The sequence below is a fragment of the Phyllobates terribilis genome, unplaced genomic scaffold, assembly GCF_046119375.1.
Source record: "Phyllobates terribilis strain yellow unplaced genomic scaffold, ASM4611937v1 Scaffold_2__4_contigs__length_985480577, whole genome shotgun sequence".
Lineage (NCBI taxonomy): Eukaryota > Metazoa > Chordata > Amphibia > Anura > Dendrobatidae > Phyllobates > Phyllobates terribilis.
The window spans coordinates 778,542,893-778,559,840 of record NW_027362762.1 but is presented as its reverse complement, the minus strand read 5'-3'; the positions used below and the strand labels follow the sequence as shown (position 1 = coordinate 778,559,840).

The following is a 16,948-nucleotide window of genomic DNA, read 5'->3' as shown; positions in this document are numbered from 1 at the left end:
ATCATGGGAACTCATCAGTGATAAGAACAGCCATGATTTGCCGGATCTATTGCCGGCTCAGATCAGTAGTAATGAGCAGGCAGAAGACCACACTGTTAGTGTGTGTTGTAAAACTACCCAGCTTACAGAGACCAGCACTTGTGGTGGCGGCCCTGGTCTTTGCAAGCCGAGTATCCATCTTACAACACTGTGTTGTTCCTGTAGCAATGGGAACCCTGAAATCTATGTAAACAAAAGATATTCATTTCTTTTGAAGGGGTTATCCCATGAGGAACATTTATCTATTTGTGAAATAGGTAAAATATTATGATTGCTAGATGCCCAACTATTCACTAGCATTAGAGTCCCAAGGTACATGTTCCTTCTTATTTTCTTGCCGCAAAAATGGAAGTGTCAATGAAGCTCCAGTGCATATGTCTGACCATGCAATGTCCATAAGGTCGATGCATATGCCCAATGCTGGACTCTGGATATGGACAACTGAGAAATATTCAATATTCACTTTCATTATACTGTGGCTCCCATTACACACAGGAATACCCAGTTACCCAGACCAGTAAAAAAGACAAAGAAAAAAAAATAAGATTTTTAATACATTTACAAGCTGTATCTCCATAACTTTTTGTAAATGAACCTCTAACTTTCTCAAAGTTACACAAATAATATATTTTTTAGACAAATTATTTGGCATTTTCTTCATTGCACCAACAGAATGGAAATATTCCACAGCATGGCTGCAGCCGGGGATCCCACAGGTTGTTGAATCCGTACAGCTGCTGGGGCACTGCATGTAACGTTGCATTATGGTGGGCTACAGCATTCTGTATGGTTTGCAGCACTTCATTGTATAGTTCTGAATCAGTAGGGAGAGGATTCTTCTCTGAAGGATCGTTGGAGAGATTATAAAGCAGTGGAGGAACGTGGTAGATCACCTTATCACCACTGCAGCCACACAGTTTAGAGCCATAGCATGCCCCAGCTCCTGGACTGAACTTGGGAGAAATATAATGAACCTTCCAAACAGTATCACCTAAAAAAAATATATATATTTGATTAAATGAACCATTTGTAGCATTCTGTTATTTATTTTCATATATAAGCCGGCATCAATAATAAAAAGTTCTACAATATTCCAGTGTACTTGCTTTATCAGCTCTTCATGGTTTACAAGATCAGTGCTTACTGTTATTCAGTGGTAGTGAGAGTTGGGTGAATCGATTTGTGGGACTCCAGTCCATTAGCCAGGTCAGTGCTCTGTGACAGCTGGATGGGACCTCTCTGAATCTCCCGTCCACTGATGACAGAGCACTGAGCTGGCTAATCGACTGCAGTCCTGTGAATCGATCCACCCAACTCTCACTACCACTGAATAACAGCCATATTTTTGGTAGGAATGGATGAAAAAAATGACAATTCTTCATTTTTTATATATGGTGTAAATAGCATGTTAAGGCTACAATCAAACAGCTATTTCCATTTTTAGATCAATCAGAAACGGACAGTTCTCATGTTTTCCATTCGATCCATCTATTTTTTTTCTCATCCTTATTTAAAAACTGAAGCAGGTAGACTATCTGAACTTTTTAACCATTGGCATTAAAAACCAATGAAATATTAACTGGAACACTGAAAAAAAAGTCTGGCTTCCATATTTACATTATGGTCAGAAATAGTGTTATTCTTCATCTGCACCAAGAGGTATGCTTTAACAATTTAGGTAATTTAAATAATTTGTAATTTTTATTCAGTAATGCTTCTTGGAGAAAATATCCACATAGTATGGAGTACCCACTATGAGGCTGTGTGCCCACGATGAGTTTTTGGTGCGTTTTTTGGTGTGGATTTGCAGCGCATAAACGCTCCAGAAACGCATTGCATACCTTATCCCATGATTCCTATGACATTCTGCAAGTTCTGTGCACATGGTCAGGATTTTTTCTGCGCGGATTTTACTCGCAGAAAAAATACGGACATGACCAATTCTTGTGCGTTTCTGCATGCGTATTTGCCTATACAATGCATTGGAAAAACGCATGGCAAATACGCATGCAAAAACGCATGTAAAAACCGCATGAAAAAACCGCATGTGTTTTTCTGCCAAGGAGACGCAGAAATGCTTAGGAAAATTTCTGCTTCATTTCTGCATCGTGGGCACATAGCCTAACTGTGCTAAAGAAATATCTGTGACTGTGTGGAAGCATCCACACAGTGATAATCATGGAAAGTCATACAATATCTTGCTCCTTTTTAAAGTATAGATTTCACTTGTTGACTTTTTGAACAGTCCCAATTGAACCAGATTTATTAGGAGGTGGTGTAAGCCACTTCATCTATCTTCTTTACTACCCCGGTGTTTGGCTATGTTCACATGTCTATTAGTTATTTCAGATTTTGGATCACTTTTGAGATGACAAAAACAGAAATGAAATGAGCTAATACAGGATTAATTCAGTTAAATGGGAACAGAAATGTTTTTAAAATATCTTCCATTTAGCTATGATCCAACTGCTGCAAACTAATTTTTTGTTTGTTTAAAAAAAGTTTTTGTCCAGCCAAAAAAACTGGTAGCAACAGAATTCTTTTATTTTTAGCATTGCTGTCTATGAAAAATGGATCATAATGGTCATCTGTTATGCCATCTATTAATGGATCAGTTTTTTAAGCACTGTGTATATCCAGAACACTAGAGATGTTCAGAAACCTTGAATCCATTTTGCTCTGTTTGTAATGGATCCAGTTTTGTTTTTTGTTTTCTCAAATTCTTGATCTGTTACAAATGGATGACAACTGGACATGTGAACAAAGCCTTAGAAATATAATTCAAGAATTGTTTGCTATCTTGTATTACTACGAGAGGAGCTGCCTTGATCCTTAAGAATTTGGCCCATCGGAGTTAAATGATCCTGCCAATGGTTTCTGCTGATGAATGTCATATTCAGTTTGATACTTTTATATGTGCCCAATACCTTACTGCCTGTAGTAACAGTAAGTAGCCCCCAAGTGGCAGACTGTTCTGGGGACAGTGTGGTATGCCAGGCACTTGATTGGCCAGTGTTACATGGCATGCAGTACTATATTAGAACATTTTTCGCATACCCATTGTTTTGTTCTTTATTCTATGTTTAAATTATGCCAAATCATTTTTCTGTACTTACTACTGTTGTGCTGCCATCGAACCGCGTGCAAGTACTCGTCACAGTAATGAAACATAAATTCATGGTCAGAGTTGGGTACCAATCCTTGCAGAAGAGGCATCAAATCTTTACCATCAATTATTCTGAAAGCATAGAAATGTGTTTGTTATTCCATGATTCCATGTAATATAAGCTCACGGTAGACACTGTAAAGTACAATGAATGGGCCAGTTCTCCAGTCTTGATCTCAGAAAGCACAAGAGCAAAGTATGGCGAGTAGTGTTGAGCCACCCCCGTAGTGTTCGAGTTCGGTTCGGTTCGTCGAACACCCGTGTGTTCGCCGAACTGTTCGTCGAACTGTTCGTCGAACACCTTCGAACACCGTTAAAACCAATGGCAGGCAAACAAAAACACATAGAAACACATAGAAAACACCTTCAAAGGTGTCCAAAAGCTGACAAACTGCTCAGAAGACACAACTAACACATGGAAAAGTGACAAGTACATATAGTCATGCGAAAAGAAAAGAGGTGGAGGAGTAAAAGGAGGGGGAGACACAGATATAGGCATGTCATGCCCTTCTAAAATCCAAAAAGTGAGAAGCCGACACGTTCAGTCCGCTCCTGCCCGTGCCACCTCCGCGTCGCCGGGTTTGTGCCAGAGCCGCGGTGAACCCTGACGGCCAGCCCCCCTCTCCCAATACTGGTGCCTGTCCGCTGGTGGGTCGAGCGAGCCCCCCTGTGGTGGAGGCAGCTCTAAGCTTTTTAATTTAAATTGTCTCTCTAATTTGAATGAATACACTTTAAATCCATTTACAAGGATCTATTGGAGGGCAAGTCTCATGCCAGCAGCCGCGTAATTCCAGCTCCAGTAGTGTCCACTAAAGCTGCTGCAGTTAAAAAGCTTTTATAAGGATCGAACTCGGCTGTCCACCGCAAGGCATCCTACTGACAGTCCCAGCCCCTATGCCTTGGGGTGCCTCCTGATGCTCTTCACTGAGTATCCCGTGGTCCCGAAGCATTTCCTTTGAAAAAATTAAGTGTCCAAACTACAGGTGGTGTAGCTTGCTTAACAGCCGGGATAATCCGCTGACTAGCAGACACTGCTACTAGGCACAAAGTATTTCCTGGGCTAGATGCAGTTAAAAATTTGTAATTAGATACTCTCGTTGGATGCTGAGAAAGCATTCCATAGAGTCTCCTGGCACGCCATATATGATTCTCTTAAAAAGCTTGGGGTAGGGGTCTAGGGGACCCTTTTATAGCCAAAATCACGGCCCTGTATCGCAATACGTCACCTAGGCTGAAGATAAATGGAACTGTAGCACCCTGAGGGCTCGGTTGCTACAGAGGTATTGCACCTCACCCAGAGGTGTGATATCTCACTCTCAGGTAAGGATGTAGTGTGAATCAGGACCCGACACCTGCATGCATTACACCACATTGCCGTGGGGCAGGGCGACCAATATGCCCCTGAGATGGGCACGACAGTCCCTGTCCCTGGCTGGAGTGGGGGGAGGGAACACTGAGGAAGGGGAACCCTGTAGTGCAGGAGCAGGGAGGAAGCAGTTCCTGGGTGCATTGAGAAGGGAGTATAAAAGGTGGGCACCATCTTAGTTCAGTGCAGAGAAGTCTGAGCAGAAGTGGCAGGGAGCAGGGGCTCTGCATGAGCTCTGCTCCGGAGGCGGGCTTAGTAACAGAGGCCCAGGCCTGGAAGAGGGAGAAGGAAGGAAGAGGAGCGGAGAAGGCTCCAGGATTGAGGAATGAAGGGATCCCAGGGGTGCGGACGGGCGAGTCGCCACCGCACGCCCGAATCCACCTGCGTGGAGGGGTCAGGCCAAAGGGGGAGACCGGTCCCCGAAACTAGTGGAGGCAGGAAACGACCCTCAGCTAGAAACAGGAGGCTGTGACATTTTATGTGGCGCAGCCCCTCGCTACACCCGCTAGGAAGGCACCACATAGGGTCAGGGAAACTGGCGCCAAGTTTACCAAGAGGAGGCCCGAGGCAGCCGGACAGAAGGGTTGGTAAGAAAGGCCAGACAAAGGACACACAAAGGGGGTCCTGTGAAGCGCTCCAAAGTTATCTGGGAGTTGTCTGAGCCCCTCACCTGGTGAGCACAGTACGACGTGGGCAGCCGTTACCTGCAGAAGTGGTCTGGATAATAAGAACTGTGAGTAAAGGCCCTGGACTGCATCACTGACTCCGTGTCGTTACTGCTGCTGCCCTGCACCATCACCCCCATCCTCCGCATACACTGCCCTGAGGCTATACTCCTCCCGTGGGGAGTTATGCTACGCTCTGCTGCACCCGCAACACCAGCCTCAGCGGTCTGCCCTGGAGCGGCGGTTCACTCTGACCACAATCCACGGGTGGCGTAGTCGGACATTTAAACATCAAAACTACATAAATAGTTCCGCCACTGGTTTGACCGCCCTGAGCCACGGAACCGGGTCGCCGCCACGGAGACTACAACCACCAGCATCCACCAAAAAGGGTCCGGCTCCGGGTGTCCCAAGGCCCAGGGGGCGCGTCAGAACATTTTCATCACCTTTCACAATCACCAATGGGACAAGGCAGGGATGTTCTCTGTCCCCTCTCTTATACATCCTAGTGACGGAGCACCTGCTCTCATCAATTCGCCATAACCCCAATATTAGGTGGATTGAGGTGGGAGGCACCGAGTACAAGTGCTCTCTATTTGCTGATGATGTCCTAGTATATATCACTCAATCACATATATCCATCCATGCTGTTATGGCTGAAATAGATCACTTTGTTACATGGTCAAATTTTAAAATCAATGCAGCGAAGTCTGAGGCCCTCGATGTCTCCCTCCCCAAATCCATATAGGATTCCATCCAGTCCAACCTTCCCTTTGCCTGGCCCTCACAGGGTATCAAATACTTAGGAATTCCTATTCATAGAGACCTCTCCCATCTATGTTATCTTAATTTTGGGCCCTTTATTGAACAACTCCATACAGACCACGGTTGGCAAGTTAGAACTGTAAGATTCACTACGTGAACCACTGGTGTTTTGTGGAAAAGCACATGTACACTGTGTTCCAAATTATTATGCAAAAAGTGTTTAGGAGTGATAAGGGAAGAATTTGTTTGTTTGTCAGTTAAACTCATTGATGGTGATGTGTGTCAGGGCTCTTTATATCACTGTAAGCAATTGCAGACACCTGTGCTAATTAGTTTGGCAGGTGTGTCCAATGAAAGGCAAGACTACTTAAGAAGGCTGTCTCACATTATTAAGCAGCCTACATTTTCTGCCAAAATGGGAAAGAAAGAGGATGTGTCGGCAGCTGAGAAGCAACAAATTGTGGAGTGTTTAGGTCAAGGCATGACTACAATCAACATTGTGCGATGATCAGGATGAAGTGTCTTGGCAATCAAGAAGTATGTAGCTGATTCACAGTACACACGTGTGCGTGCTGATAAGGGCAAATTGAGGACTCTTTCCTACAGGCAATTACGTCAGGTTGAAAGAGCAGCGGCAAAAAAGCCTTGTCATAGCAGCAGACAAGTTTTTGAAGCTGCTAGTGCCTCCAACGTCCCCCGAACAACAAGATGCAGGGTCCTTCAGAGGTTTGCAGCTGTGCATACGCTATCCTGTCGACCTCCTCTATCCACTTCACACAAGCAGAAATGGCTCCAGTGGGCCAAACATTACATGAAGACTGATTTCAAAACAGTTTTGTTCACGGATGAGTGCCGTGCAGCGCTCGATGGTACAGATGGATGGAGTGCAGGATGGCTGGTTGATGGACACCCCACGCAAACACGGCTACAGCGCCAACAAGGAGGAGGTGGAGTAATGTTTTGGGCTGGAATCATGGGGAGAGAGATTGTCGGCCCCTTTAGGATCCCTGAAGGCGCTAAAGATGAACTCCATAATGTATGTGGATTTTCTCAAACAGCACTTCCTGCCATGGTTCAAAAAGAAGAACCGTGTATTTCACAGCAAAATCATTTTTTTGCATGATAATGCACCATCTCATGCTGCACATACAACATCTGCATCTCTGACTGATATGGGCATAAAAGGGGACAAACTTATGGTGTGACCCCCATGCTCCCCTGACCTCTACCCCATTCAGAACCTTTGGAGCATCATTAAAAGGAGTGTCTATGATGGCAGGAGGCAGTTCACATCTAAGCAACAGCTCTGGGAGGGTATTCTGTCCTCATGCAAAACAATTGAAGCAGAAACCATCCAAAACCTGACAAATTCAATGGACGAGAGAGTTCAGAAGCTCCTTTCGAACAAGGGGTCCTATGTGAAAATGTAACATCACCTAGAATAAAGTTTTGAGTTGAAAACTGTTTGATTTCAGTTTCTAACAACCTGCTAATGCTTATAATTTCAAAAATGACCATTTTTTTGGTCTTTATTAAAATGAAAAGGTTGATCGAAAAGTTTGGGGGATCTAAGAGTGTGGCAACCCAGTAGTCATGATTACTTCGAATTCTGACAATATGAGGGTTATGCTGCAGGTAGTGCAGCAAGAAGGCACTTATGTGTCTTGCGCATCTCGGAGCCCCAAAATTATTTTCCGGGCTAGATGCAGCTAAAAATTATTATTAATTTTAAATCTGGTGAAGCTTTAGTATAGATGGCCTAATAGGATCAGTGCTGCACACTGCTACAAAGCCCAAATTATTTTCCAGTCAAGATACAGATAAACATGATTAGTAATTTTAAATCTGGTGGAGCTTATTATAGATGGCCTAATAGAATCAGTGCTGCACACTGCTACAAAGCCCAAATTATTTTCCAGCCAAGATACAGATAAACATGATTAGTAATTTGAAAGCTTAAAACGGTTGGTAGGGTGATTTTAACCAATCATCAAGCTTTTACTCTCCCCAGGATGACACAGGGGTAGAAAAGTCGTTTCGGATCCATGATTTGTTCATCTTTATGAACGCGAGTCTGTCTACATTATCAGTGGAGAGCCGCGTGCGCTTATCTGTCAGCACACCACCAGCAGCGCTGAACACACGTTCAGACAGAACGCTGGCTTCGGGGCATGACAAGATCTCCAAGGCGTAAGTGGCTAGCTCCGGCCATTTATCCAGATTGGAAGCCCAAAAAGAGCAAGGGTCCAGTGACACAGTCATGGCTTCAATGTTTACTTGGAGATACTCCTGTACCATCGTCTCTAGGCGTTGACTATGTGTCAGACTTCTTGTCTCCTGTGGCCTTGCAAAGGATGGGCTAAAAAAGTGGTGAAATGATTCCGCAAAATTGATGTTACCAGCAGATACTGTGGTTCTGTTACGGTTTGAGTGCTGAACACTTGACGGTCCCACGGTTGGCAAGTTGGAACTGTGAGATTCACTACGTGCACCACTGGTATTTTGTGGAAAAGCACATGTAAGATTCTGCAACAGTCTCTGCTGATACTCCTGCATGCGTGCATCCCTTTCTATGGCAGGAATAATTTCTGCAAATTTACTTTTGTACCGGGGATCTAACAGTGTGGCAACCCAGTAGTCAGGATTATTTCTAATTCTCACAATTCGAGGGTCATGTTGCAGGTAGTGCAGCAAGAAGGCACTCATGTGTGTTGCGCATCCAGGAGCACCAAGTCCCTGTTGTGTTGGTGGCGAGGTAACAATCATGCTTCCTTCCTCTGTCCTCTCCCCCCAACCTCGCACAACAGAAATGTGATCAAGGTCTCCCTCATCTGATGAGTCTTCCATCAGTTCGTCCTCCACTTCTTCCTGGGCTCCTGCACCTTCCTCACTAGTTTGGCTGCTACCATGCGCCCTGGTAAAACCATCTGCCCCACCCTCACATGCCTGCTGCCTTGGTGCTGCCGACCGTCTGGACCTTGCAGATGTTAGCCCTTCCGCATACAACTCCTCCTCCTCTACTTCCTCCACCTCCTCTTGTGCCACCACCTGACTCCGAATTCTGTTTAACATGTGCTCCAGCATGTAAATCACCGGAATAGTCATGCTGATAATGGCATCGTCAGCACTAAACATCTTCGTCGCCATTTCAAAACTGTGTAGAAGGGTGCATAGGTCCCTGATCTGAGACCACTCCTCCAGCGTGATTTGCCCCACCTCTGGATCTCGTTGGCACAGGCTATACGTCAGAACGTATTGCACCAGGACTTGTCGGTGCTGCCACAGTCGCTGCAACATGTGCAGAGTTGAATTCCACCGGATAGGCACATCGCATTTTAGCCGGTGAAGTGGCAGGCCCAACGACTTCTGTAGAGATGTAAGTCGCTGAGCTGCGGCATGCGAACGGCGGAAGTGAGCACACAGCGACCGTGCCCTCTGCAGAAGGCCATCTAGTCTGGGATAGTGGGCTAAAAATTGCTGGACAACCAGGTTCAACACGTGAGCCATACAAGGCACATGTGTGACATTGCCCCGGCGAAGGGCCGCACCCAGGTTTGCAGCATTGTCGCACACGGCCTTCCCTGGTTTCAGGTCCAGTGGAGACAACCATTCATGAAATTGGTTCTCCAGAGCTGACCACAACTCCTCAGCTGTGTGACTCACATTTCCCAGACATTTCAATGTAAAAACCGCCTGATGACGTTGAGCCCTACTGCCAGCATAGTAAGGAGGTGTGCAGGATCCCTTCTGCGCAGTTAGAAAGCTTGTGGCATGACCAGACAGGCTTTGGGTGCAGGTGGAAGACCGAGAGGAGGTTGAGGAGGCAGAAGCAGTGGAGGAACTTTGACATAAAGAGGATTGACGCACAACTCGTGGGGACGGCAAGACTTGGACAGCAGCCCCTTGTCCAGCTGTCACCATAGTTACCCAGTTCCCAGTCAGCGACATGTAACGCCCCTGTCCATGCCTACTCGTCCAAGTGTCTGTGGTGAAATGCACCCTGTCACACACAGAGTTTCTCAAAGAAGCGGTGATGTTGTGTGCGACATGCTGGTGGAGCGCAGGCACACCTTTCTTTGAGAAGTAGTGCCGACTGGGCATCTGGTACTGGGGCACTGCGACGGACATAAGGTCTCGAAAATCCTCTGTGTCCACCAGGCGGAAAGGCAGCATTTCTGTAGCCAAGAGCTTGCAGATGGTGAAATTCAACCTCTTAGCTTTCTCATGGCTAGGAGGAAATGGTCTTTTACTTGTCCACATCTGAGGGACCGAGGGCTGGCTATTGTGCTTAGACGGGGTTGATAAGGGTGTCCCCGGCAAACTGCCGGTCTGTGAGGAAGATGCAGGCGGACTTGTTAGGTTGCCTTGATCCAAAGGTGGTGCTATCGATGTCGGACAGCGCTCAACACCAGCTGGTGTTACCACCTCCAAAGAAAATGATGACCTGCCAATCACGCTGGCTGTTGAGGGTAAAGAGGTGGCAGGTCTGCGCCCCAAAACAGGTGTGACTGCTGTCCCCCCAGTCACAGAGGATGAAGAGGCTGCGGATGCACAAGATATGGCAGACGGTGGTCGGCCCGGCCGGCTAGGCCGCATTGTAGCACACTGAGCTTCCCACTGCAACTTATGCTTCATGTCCATGTGCCGGTTCATGCATGAAGTACTCAAACTATGTATTTTTTGGCCTCTACTTAGCTTTTGCTGACAAATGTTACAGATAACACGAGTTGGGTCATCTTTATCGATCTGAAAAAATGCCCAGGCTATGCAAGGCTTAGCACCCATGCGACCTGAAGAGCCACCACGACTTGTGGTGAGAGGCAGAGTTGTGTTTGAGGATGCAGTTGTTGACGTGCTTCCAGTACTACGTCTCTGTCCAGGAAGGCGCAACCTGACCTCGTCGTCACTAGCATCTTCCTCCACCTCCTCTGCTGACCTCATCTCTTGGATGACTGTGGGTTGACAGTAAGTGGGATCTCCAACCTCATCATCATCACCCTGTGCGTTATCACACCCGTCGTCCTCAGAGCCAACCTGTTCCTGCCCTGACAAAAAACTAAAGTTGTCGCTCCAATCAGGTATTTGAGTCTTATCATCGTCTTCCTCATCGTCTCCACCAACAGGAGTTACAGTTTGGGAATGAGGGTCTACATTATGGTCAGAACCTTCTGCGTCTGGTCCTGGATCCGACTCATAAAGATTCTGGGCATCAGTGCAGATCATTTCCTCGTCTGGATTCACAGAAGCGCTGGAGTCGACCTCTGATTCCCAGGCTATAGTATGAGTAAACAGCTCTGCAGACTCAACCATCTGTTCTACCTCATACTCAGACGGGCAGCTGGAGATTTGGGAGCTGTGAGGAAGCAAGTGCGATTGGGGTGACACCTTTGAGGACTGGAGTATTTGTGATGTTGAAGTTGATGTGGAGGAGAGCCCACTTAAAGGAGCACTTGATATCCGTTGAAGCACCTGCTGTTTTTGTGCCTCATCTGGAATTTGTAGCGATTGGCGTGGCCGTAAGAAAGGGATCTTATCACATTGTCCGCTAAAAGAAGTAGACATTTTAGTTTGGCTGGAAGATGGTCTTTCTTCTGCAGATGTTACTGTTGCTTTAACACCTACCCCACGGACACAACCTTTTTTCCCCTTCCCAACATGCCGATTCCCCTTTCCACCAGCAGCACGCCTTTTTCCACTCATTTTGGTGGTTAACTAATTCACAACTCTGGAGTTGTTTGCACAAAAAAACAATGGATGGGAACCGAGCAGAGCTGAGTGGCCAAACTGTGGTATTAGGCCAAAATTATTGGCTGGGTTAGATGCAGAAAAAAATTATATTCAATTTGCAACCTGATGGAGGTCAGTATAGATGGACTAATAGAACAAGTCCCACACACAGCTAGAAGCCCAAATATTTTTTCAGAGGTAGATGCAGAAATTTTTTTTATTGAGTTTGCAACCTGATGGAGGTCTGTATAGATGGATTAATAGAACAAGTCCCACACACAGCTACAAGCCCAATATTTTTTCAGAGGTAGATGCAGAAAAAAAATATATTCAGTTTGCAACCTGATGGAGGTCAGTATAGATGGACTAATAGAGAAAGTCCCACACACTGCTAGAAGGCCAAATATTTTTTCAGAGCTAGATGCAGACAAAAAATTATTTTGAATTTGCAACCTGATGGAGGTCAGTATAGGTGGACTAATAGAACAAGTCCCACACACTGCTAGAAGGCCAAATATTTTTTCAGAGCTAGATGCAGAAAAAAATTATATTCAGTTTGCAACCTGATGGAGGTCTGTATAGATGGATTAATAGAACAAGTCCCACACACAGCTAGAAGCCCAAATATTTTTTCAGAGGTAGATGCAGATAAAAATTATTTTTAATTTGCAACCTGATGGAGGTCAGTATAGATGGACTAATAGAGAAAGTCCCACACACTGCTAGAAGGCCAAATATTTTTTCAGAGCTAGATGCAGATAAAAATTATTTTTAATTTGCAACCTGATGGAGGTCAGTATAGATGGACTAATAGAGAAAGTCCCACACACTGCTAGAAGGCCAAATATTTTTTCAGAGCTAGATGCAGATAAAAATTATATTCAATTTGCAACCTGATGGAGGTCAGTATAGATGGACTAATAGAACAAGTCCCACACACAGCTAGAAGCCCAAATATTTTTTCAGAGGTACTGTAGATGCAGATAAAAATTATTTTTAATTTGCAACCTGATGGAGTTCAGTATAGATGGACTAATACAACAAGTCCCACACACAGCTAGAAGCCCAATATTTTTTCAGAGGTAGATGCAGAAAAAAATATATTCAGTATGCAACCTGATGGAGGTCAGTATAGATGGAGTAATAGAACAAGTCCCACACACAGCTAGAAGCCCAAATATTTTTTCAGAGGTAGATGCAGATAAAAATTATTTTTAATTTGCAACCTGATGGAGGTCAGTATAGATGGACTAATAGAGAAAGTCCCACACACTGCTAGAAGGCCAAATATTTTTTCAGAGCTAGATGCAGAAAAAAATTATATTCAGTTTGCAACCTGATGGAGGTCAGTATAGATGGACTAATAGAGAAAGTCCCACACACTGCTAGAAGGCCACATATTTTTTCAGAGGTAGATGCAGAAAAAAATATATTCAGTTTGCAACCTGATGGAGGTCTGTATAGATGGATTAATAGAACAAGTCCCACACACAGCTAGAAGCCCAATATTTTTTCAGAGGTAGATGCAGAAAAAAATATATTCAGTTTGCAACCTGATGGAGGTCAGTATAGATGGACTAATACAACAAGTCCCACACACAGCTAGAAGCCCAATATTTCTTCAGAGGTAGATGCAGAAAAAAATATATTCAGTCTGCAACCTGATGGAGGTCTGTATAGATGGATTAATAGAACAAGTCCCACACACAGCTAGAAGCCCAATATTTTTTCAGAGGTAGATGCAGAAAAAAATATATTCAGTTTGCAACCTGATGGAGGTCAGTATAGATGGACTAATACAACAAGTCCCACACACAGCTAGAAGCCCAATATTTTTTCAGAGCTAGATGCAGAAAAAAATTATATTCAATTTGCAACCTGATGGAGGTCAGTATAAATGGACTAATAGAATGATGCTATGCCCAAAAGATTTTACTTCACTAGGTGCAGTAAAAAAATTGGTATTCTATACACAGGTGGTATATCTTGCAACACAGATAGGCTACTCCACTGACTAACACACTCTGCAATAGGCCAAAAAGGATTAGCTTTGCTAGATTCAGCCAAATGCTGTGAAAAAAACTTGCACAGCACTGGCACAGACCTGCCTGGCAAAAACTGATAGGAACTGATGTAACCTAGTCCTGAAAAGGACTCCAATTACAATTAGTCTTTACTCCCACAATCTATCTATTTAAGAGCACAGACCTGCCTGATAAAAGTCGTAGGAAATGCTGTAACCTAGTCCTTAAAAGGACTGCAATCACAACTCTTCCCTACTCCCAAGCTATCTGTAGATTTGTGCGAAAATTGGCTTGAAATTAACAAGGTATAGCGCACACAGCAACAGCGGTGCCGTCTAACACGCAGCTGCAGCAGTGAGAAAATGGTGGCGACGGGGAAAATGGCTTGGTCTTATAGGGCAAGGACATGTGACATACACTGCCAATGACACATGCCCTTGCTTGTGTGAAAAAAAGCACTTCGCTCCGTGTGTGCGCTGCGGATAGGCTGACAGATTGCACCTCCCCACTGTAAATGCGGGAAAGAGAAAAAAAAAATGGAGATCTTCATTGTTCCTGCAGAGATCCATCCCCTGCCCCTCCCCCCACCCCGCTGTACACTCAAACTGCGTATTAACATTAATTTTCATCATTACTGAGAAAAAATCCAGTTATGATTTTGGTGCACGAACAGTTATCGAACATAACCTCGAACAGCCGAATTTTTCTCAAATTGTTCGTGTTCGCCGAACTGCTCGAACACCGCCCAAAACAGCTCGAATTTGAGATTGGCGAACAGTTCGAGTAGAACAACGCTCATCTCTAATGGCGAGGAGAATGTACAGTAAAGAAGACTGCAATAAAACAATTCTTAAATTTAAACAGTAATTAACCCTTTACAAGTTTTCATATTTCTGTGACCCTATAATGGCAAGCAGATCGATGGAGGTCGGGGCCCTGACTGGAGTAAGGATTCAATAGAAAAAAGTAAGCGATGAAGCCTATGCTTTCTATTAAATCTGTACCCTGGTCTCTGTGCACACTCAGACAAGAGGCGTGCGCTTTTGACAGCTAAGCTGCACATTTAGGTGGTGGGCGAGGGGGGGATTTGATTGATCAGTGAAGGTCTCTGGATCCTGGCCCCCACCAATCTGCTTATAATTATAAGAGCACTGAAATATTAAATACCATATTAAAGGTTAATTACGCTTTATCACTGAAGCTGCAAGTCAAAGCCGATGAAAATTTAAGGAATTAAAGAAGCACTTCCATTAAAGTTTTTATACTTTTAATATATTGCAGTCATCACATTGTATAGCACTGTGTACTAACAATTGCTCATTTTGCCCTTCTACCCAGCTAAGTCTTCTCTTTTCCAATAGGCCTATGACATCACTTGATTAAAAACTGACTAGCTGAATCCTTCTAAGTCCTATGTAGCAACAGGAGGTAAATTTTCCCTGCATGAGTCAGGAGTCACTGCAAAACTCCCTAGCAGGGGGAGGAGCGGAGCAGCTGGGTCAGGAGTTGAAGAAGGGAATGATTTATGCAGGGAAGAGAGCCTTCCTGTTTCTACACAGAGCAGAGAAAAGAGAAGATTTAGTTGGGGAGAAAAGCAAAATGAGCAATTGTAAGTACACAGTTCTATATAATATGATGACTGCAATATATAAGGAGGATAAAAACTTTGATGGGATGAGTGCTTCTTTAAATGAAACTGGGTACTGTTTAAGTGTCAAGCATAGAAAACCGAGCGTTACACATTTATCGTATATCGCTTTAGAAGTTAGCAGGGCCAGGACAAAGGATAGGCAGGGGTAAGAACTCCCCTAGGGCATCAGTAGACCTCAGATAAAGTGTGGAGCAAGGTACCAACAGCAACTATATTTCCTGGGCAGCTTTTCAGCCCTAAGTCTTCAGTGCCCGGACCTAACATATATTTTCCATGCAGTGCAGGGAAGGGCTCATTGGTTACTGAGAAATGCCTGCTAGGCCTCGTTCAGACGACCGTATTTTTTGGTCCAAGTGCACTCAGAACAATTATATTGAAAAGGGCAGTGCCGAAGAACATTTTTTTTTCACTGACAGAATTTGTATGTGAAAAAATCCCAGCATGCTACAATTTTACTTTGAAATCAGATGAGACTCACCCATTCAAGTGTATGGGTGTGAGGAAAAAAAAATCAGATGTCACAGTATGACATGTGATTTTTACAGAATACACTGCAAATCTGTAACATGGAAGACTGTAAATGGTCTTGTAAATGATTTTTTTTTTTGCTGTCGTGTGACAATATCCTTATACAGATGCATCCCAGCCCTATTTGACAGGCATCTGGTAGTCAATGCTCAGAAAGCTGAAGAGACGGGACCTCAGAGCCGGCAATGTGAGTGCAGGGAGAGCTGCACTTTGGAAGAAACGAAATGAGAGAAGGCTTAGGTAAAAATGTTTCTGATGAACACTGCCCCTCAAAATTATCCCCATCACACTAATGCAGGGAAGGGATCTGTATACAGTGAATGGCACCTTGTCATCTCTTATCCTTGGTTGACTCCTCTCTTATCTGACTTTCTTACATTATGCTTCTCCAGACTCACTGACAGATAAATAAAAGATAAGCAACATACGGCCTGGCATTGTCCTGTTGAAAAATGGTTCCTAGGACACTTTGAAGAAATGGTAGTACAACTGATTCCACCACCAAATGTAATGTAAGCTGTTAATGCACCTGGAATGAAGACTAGTGAGGTCCAGATATATTATGCCACCTCTACACCGGAGTAGGTCCGGTGTGACATTTCCTCATGAAGACCACTTTATGACGTTGCCCACGTTGTCTACAGCCAGATCTTCAGCTATCGTTGCACCCAAAACAAAAGCGGGTCTCCTCTCTGAAAAGGATAGCTTTCCATACCAGCCTTCATTGCTCCATTCCAGCCTCCGGTTTCTACCTGGAGATCACATGGACAAAGCCATGTAGGGGACTTCACGAGGGAATGTCACACTGATCCTTTTCCTTATGGTGTGGGGTGGCATATTGTACAGTAGCTGGACCCCTCAGGCCACAGAACTGCAATAAGGGCTGCCAGAAGATTAGTCAGCTGAGCAAGTCATGAAAACAACAAGAAGGCATGCTATGTAGCAGAATAGCACATGTGGTATATAGGGTTACATATTTTTTTAATTTCCAACCAAATAACAGGTACAGTTTAAAGA

The 16,948-nt window shown here is 44.4% G+C and overlaps 1 protein-coding gene across 1 annotated transcript in view; it reads right to left on the bottom strand.

Annotated features, from left to right (window-relative positions):
* Positions 1-680: 680 nt before the first annotated feature.
* Positions 681-16,948, bottom strand: part of LOC141252977 (arylsulfatase H-like) — a 139,144-nt gene continuing 122,876 nt past the window's right edge. The window contains exons 9-10 of the mRNA XM_073670730.1: positions 3,156-3,277; positions 681-1,030 (exon numbers count right to left, since the gene is read on the bottom strand). Coding sequence (XP_073526831.1) covers positions 681-1,030; positions 3,156-3,277 — 472 coding nt within the window. The remainder of the gene's footprint in view (positions 1,031-3,155; positions 3,278-16,948) is intronic.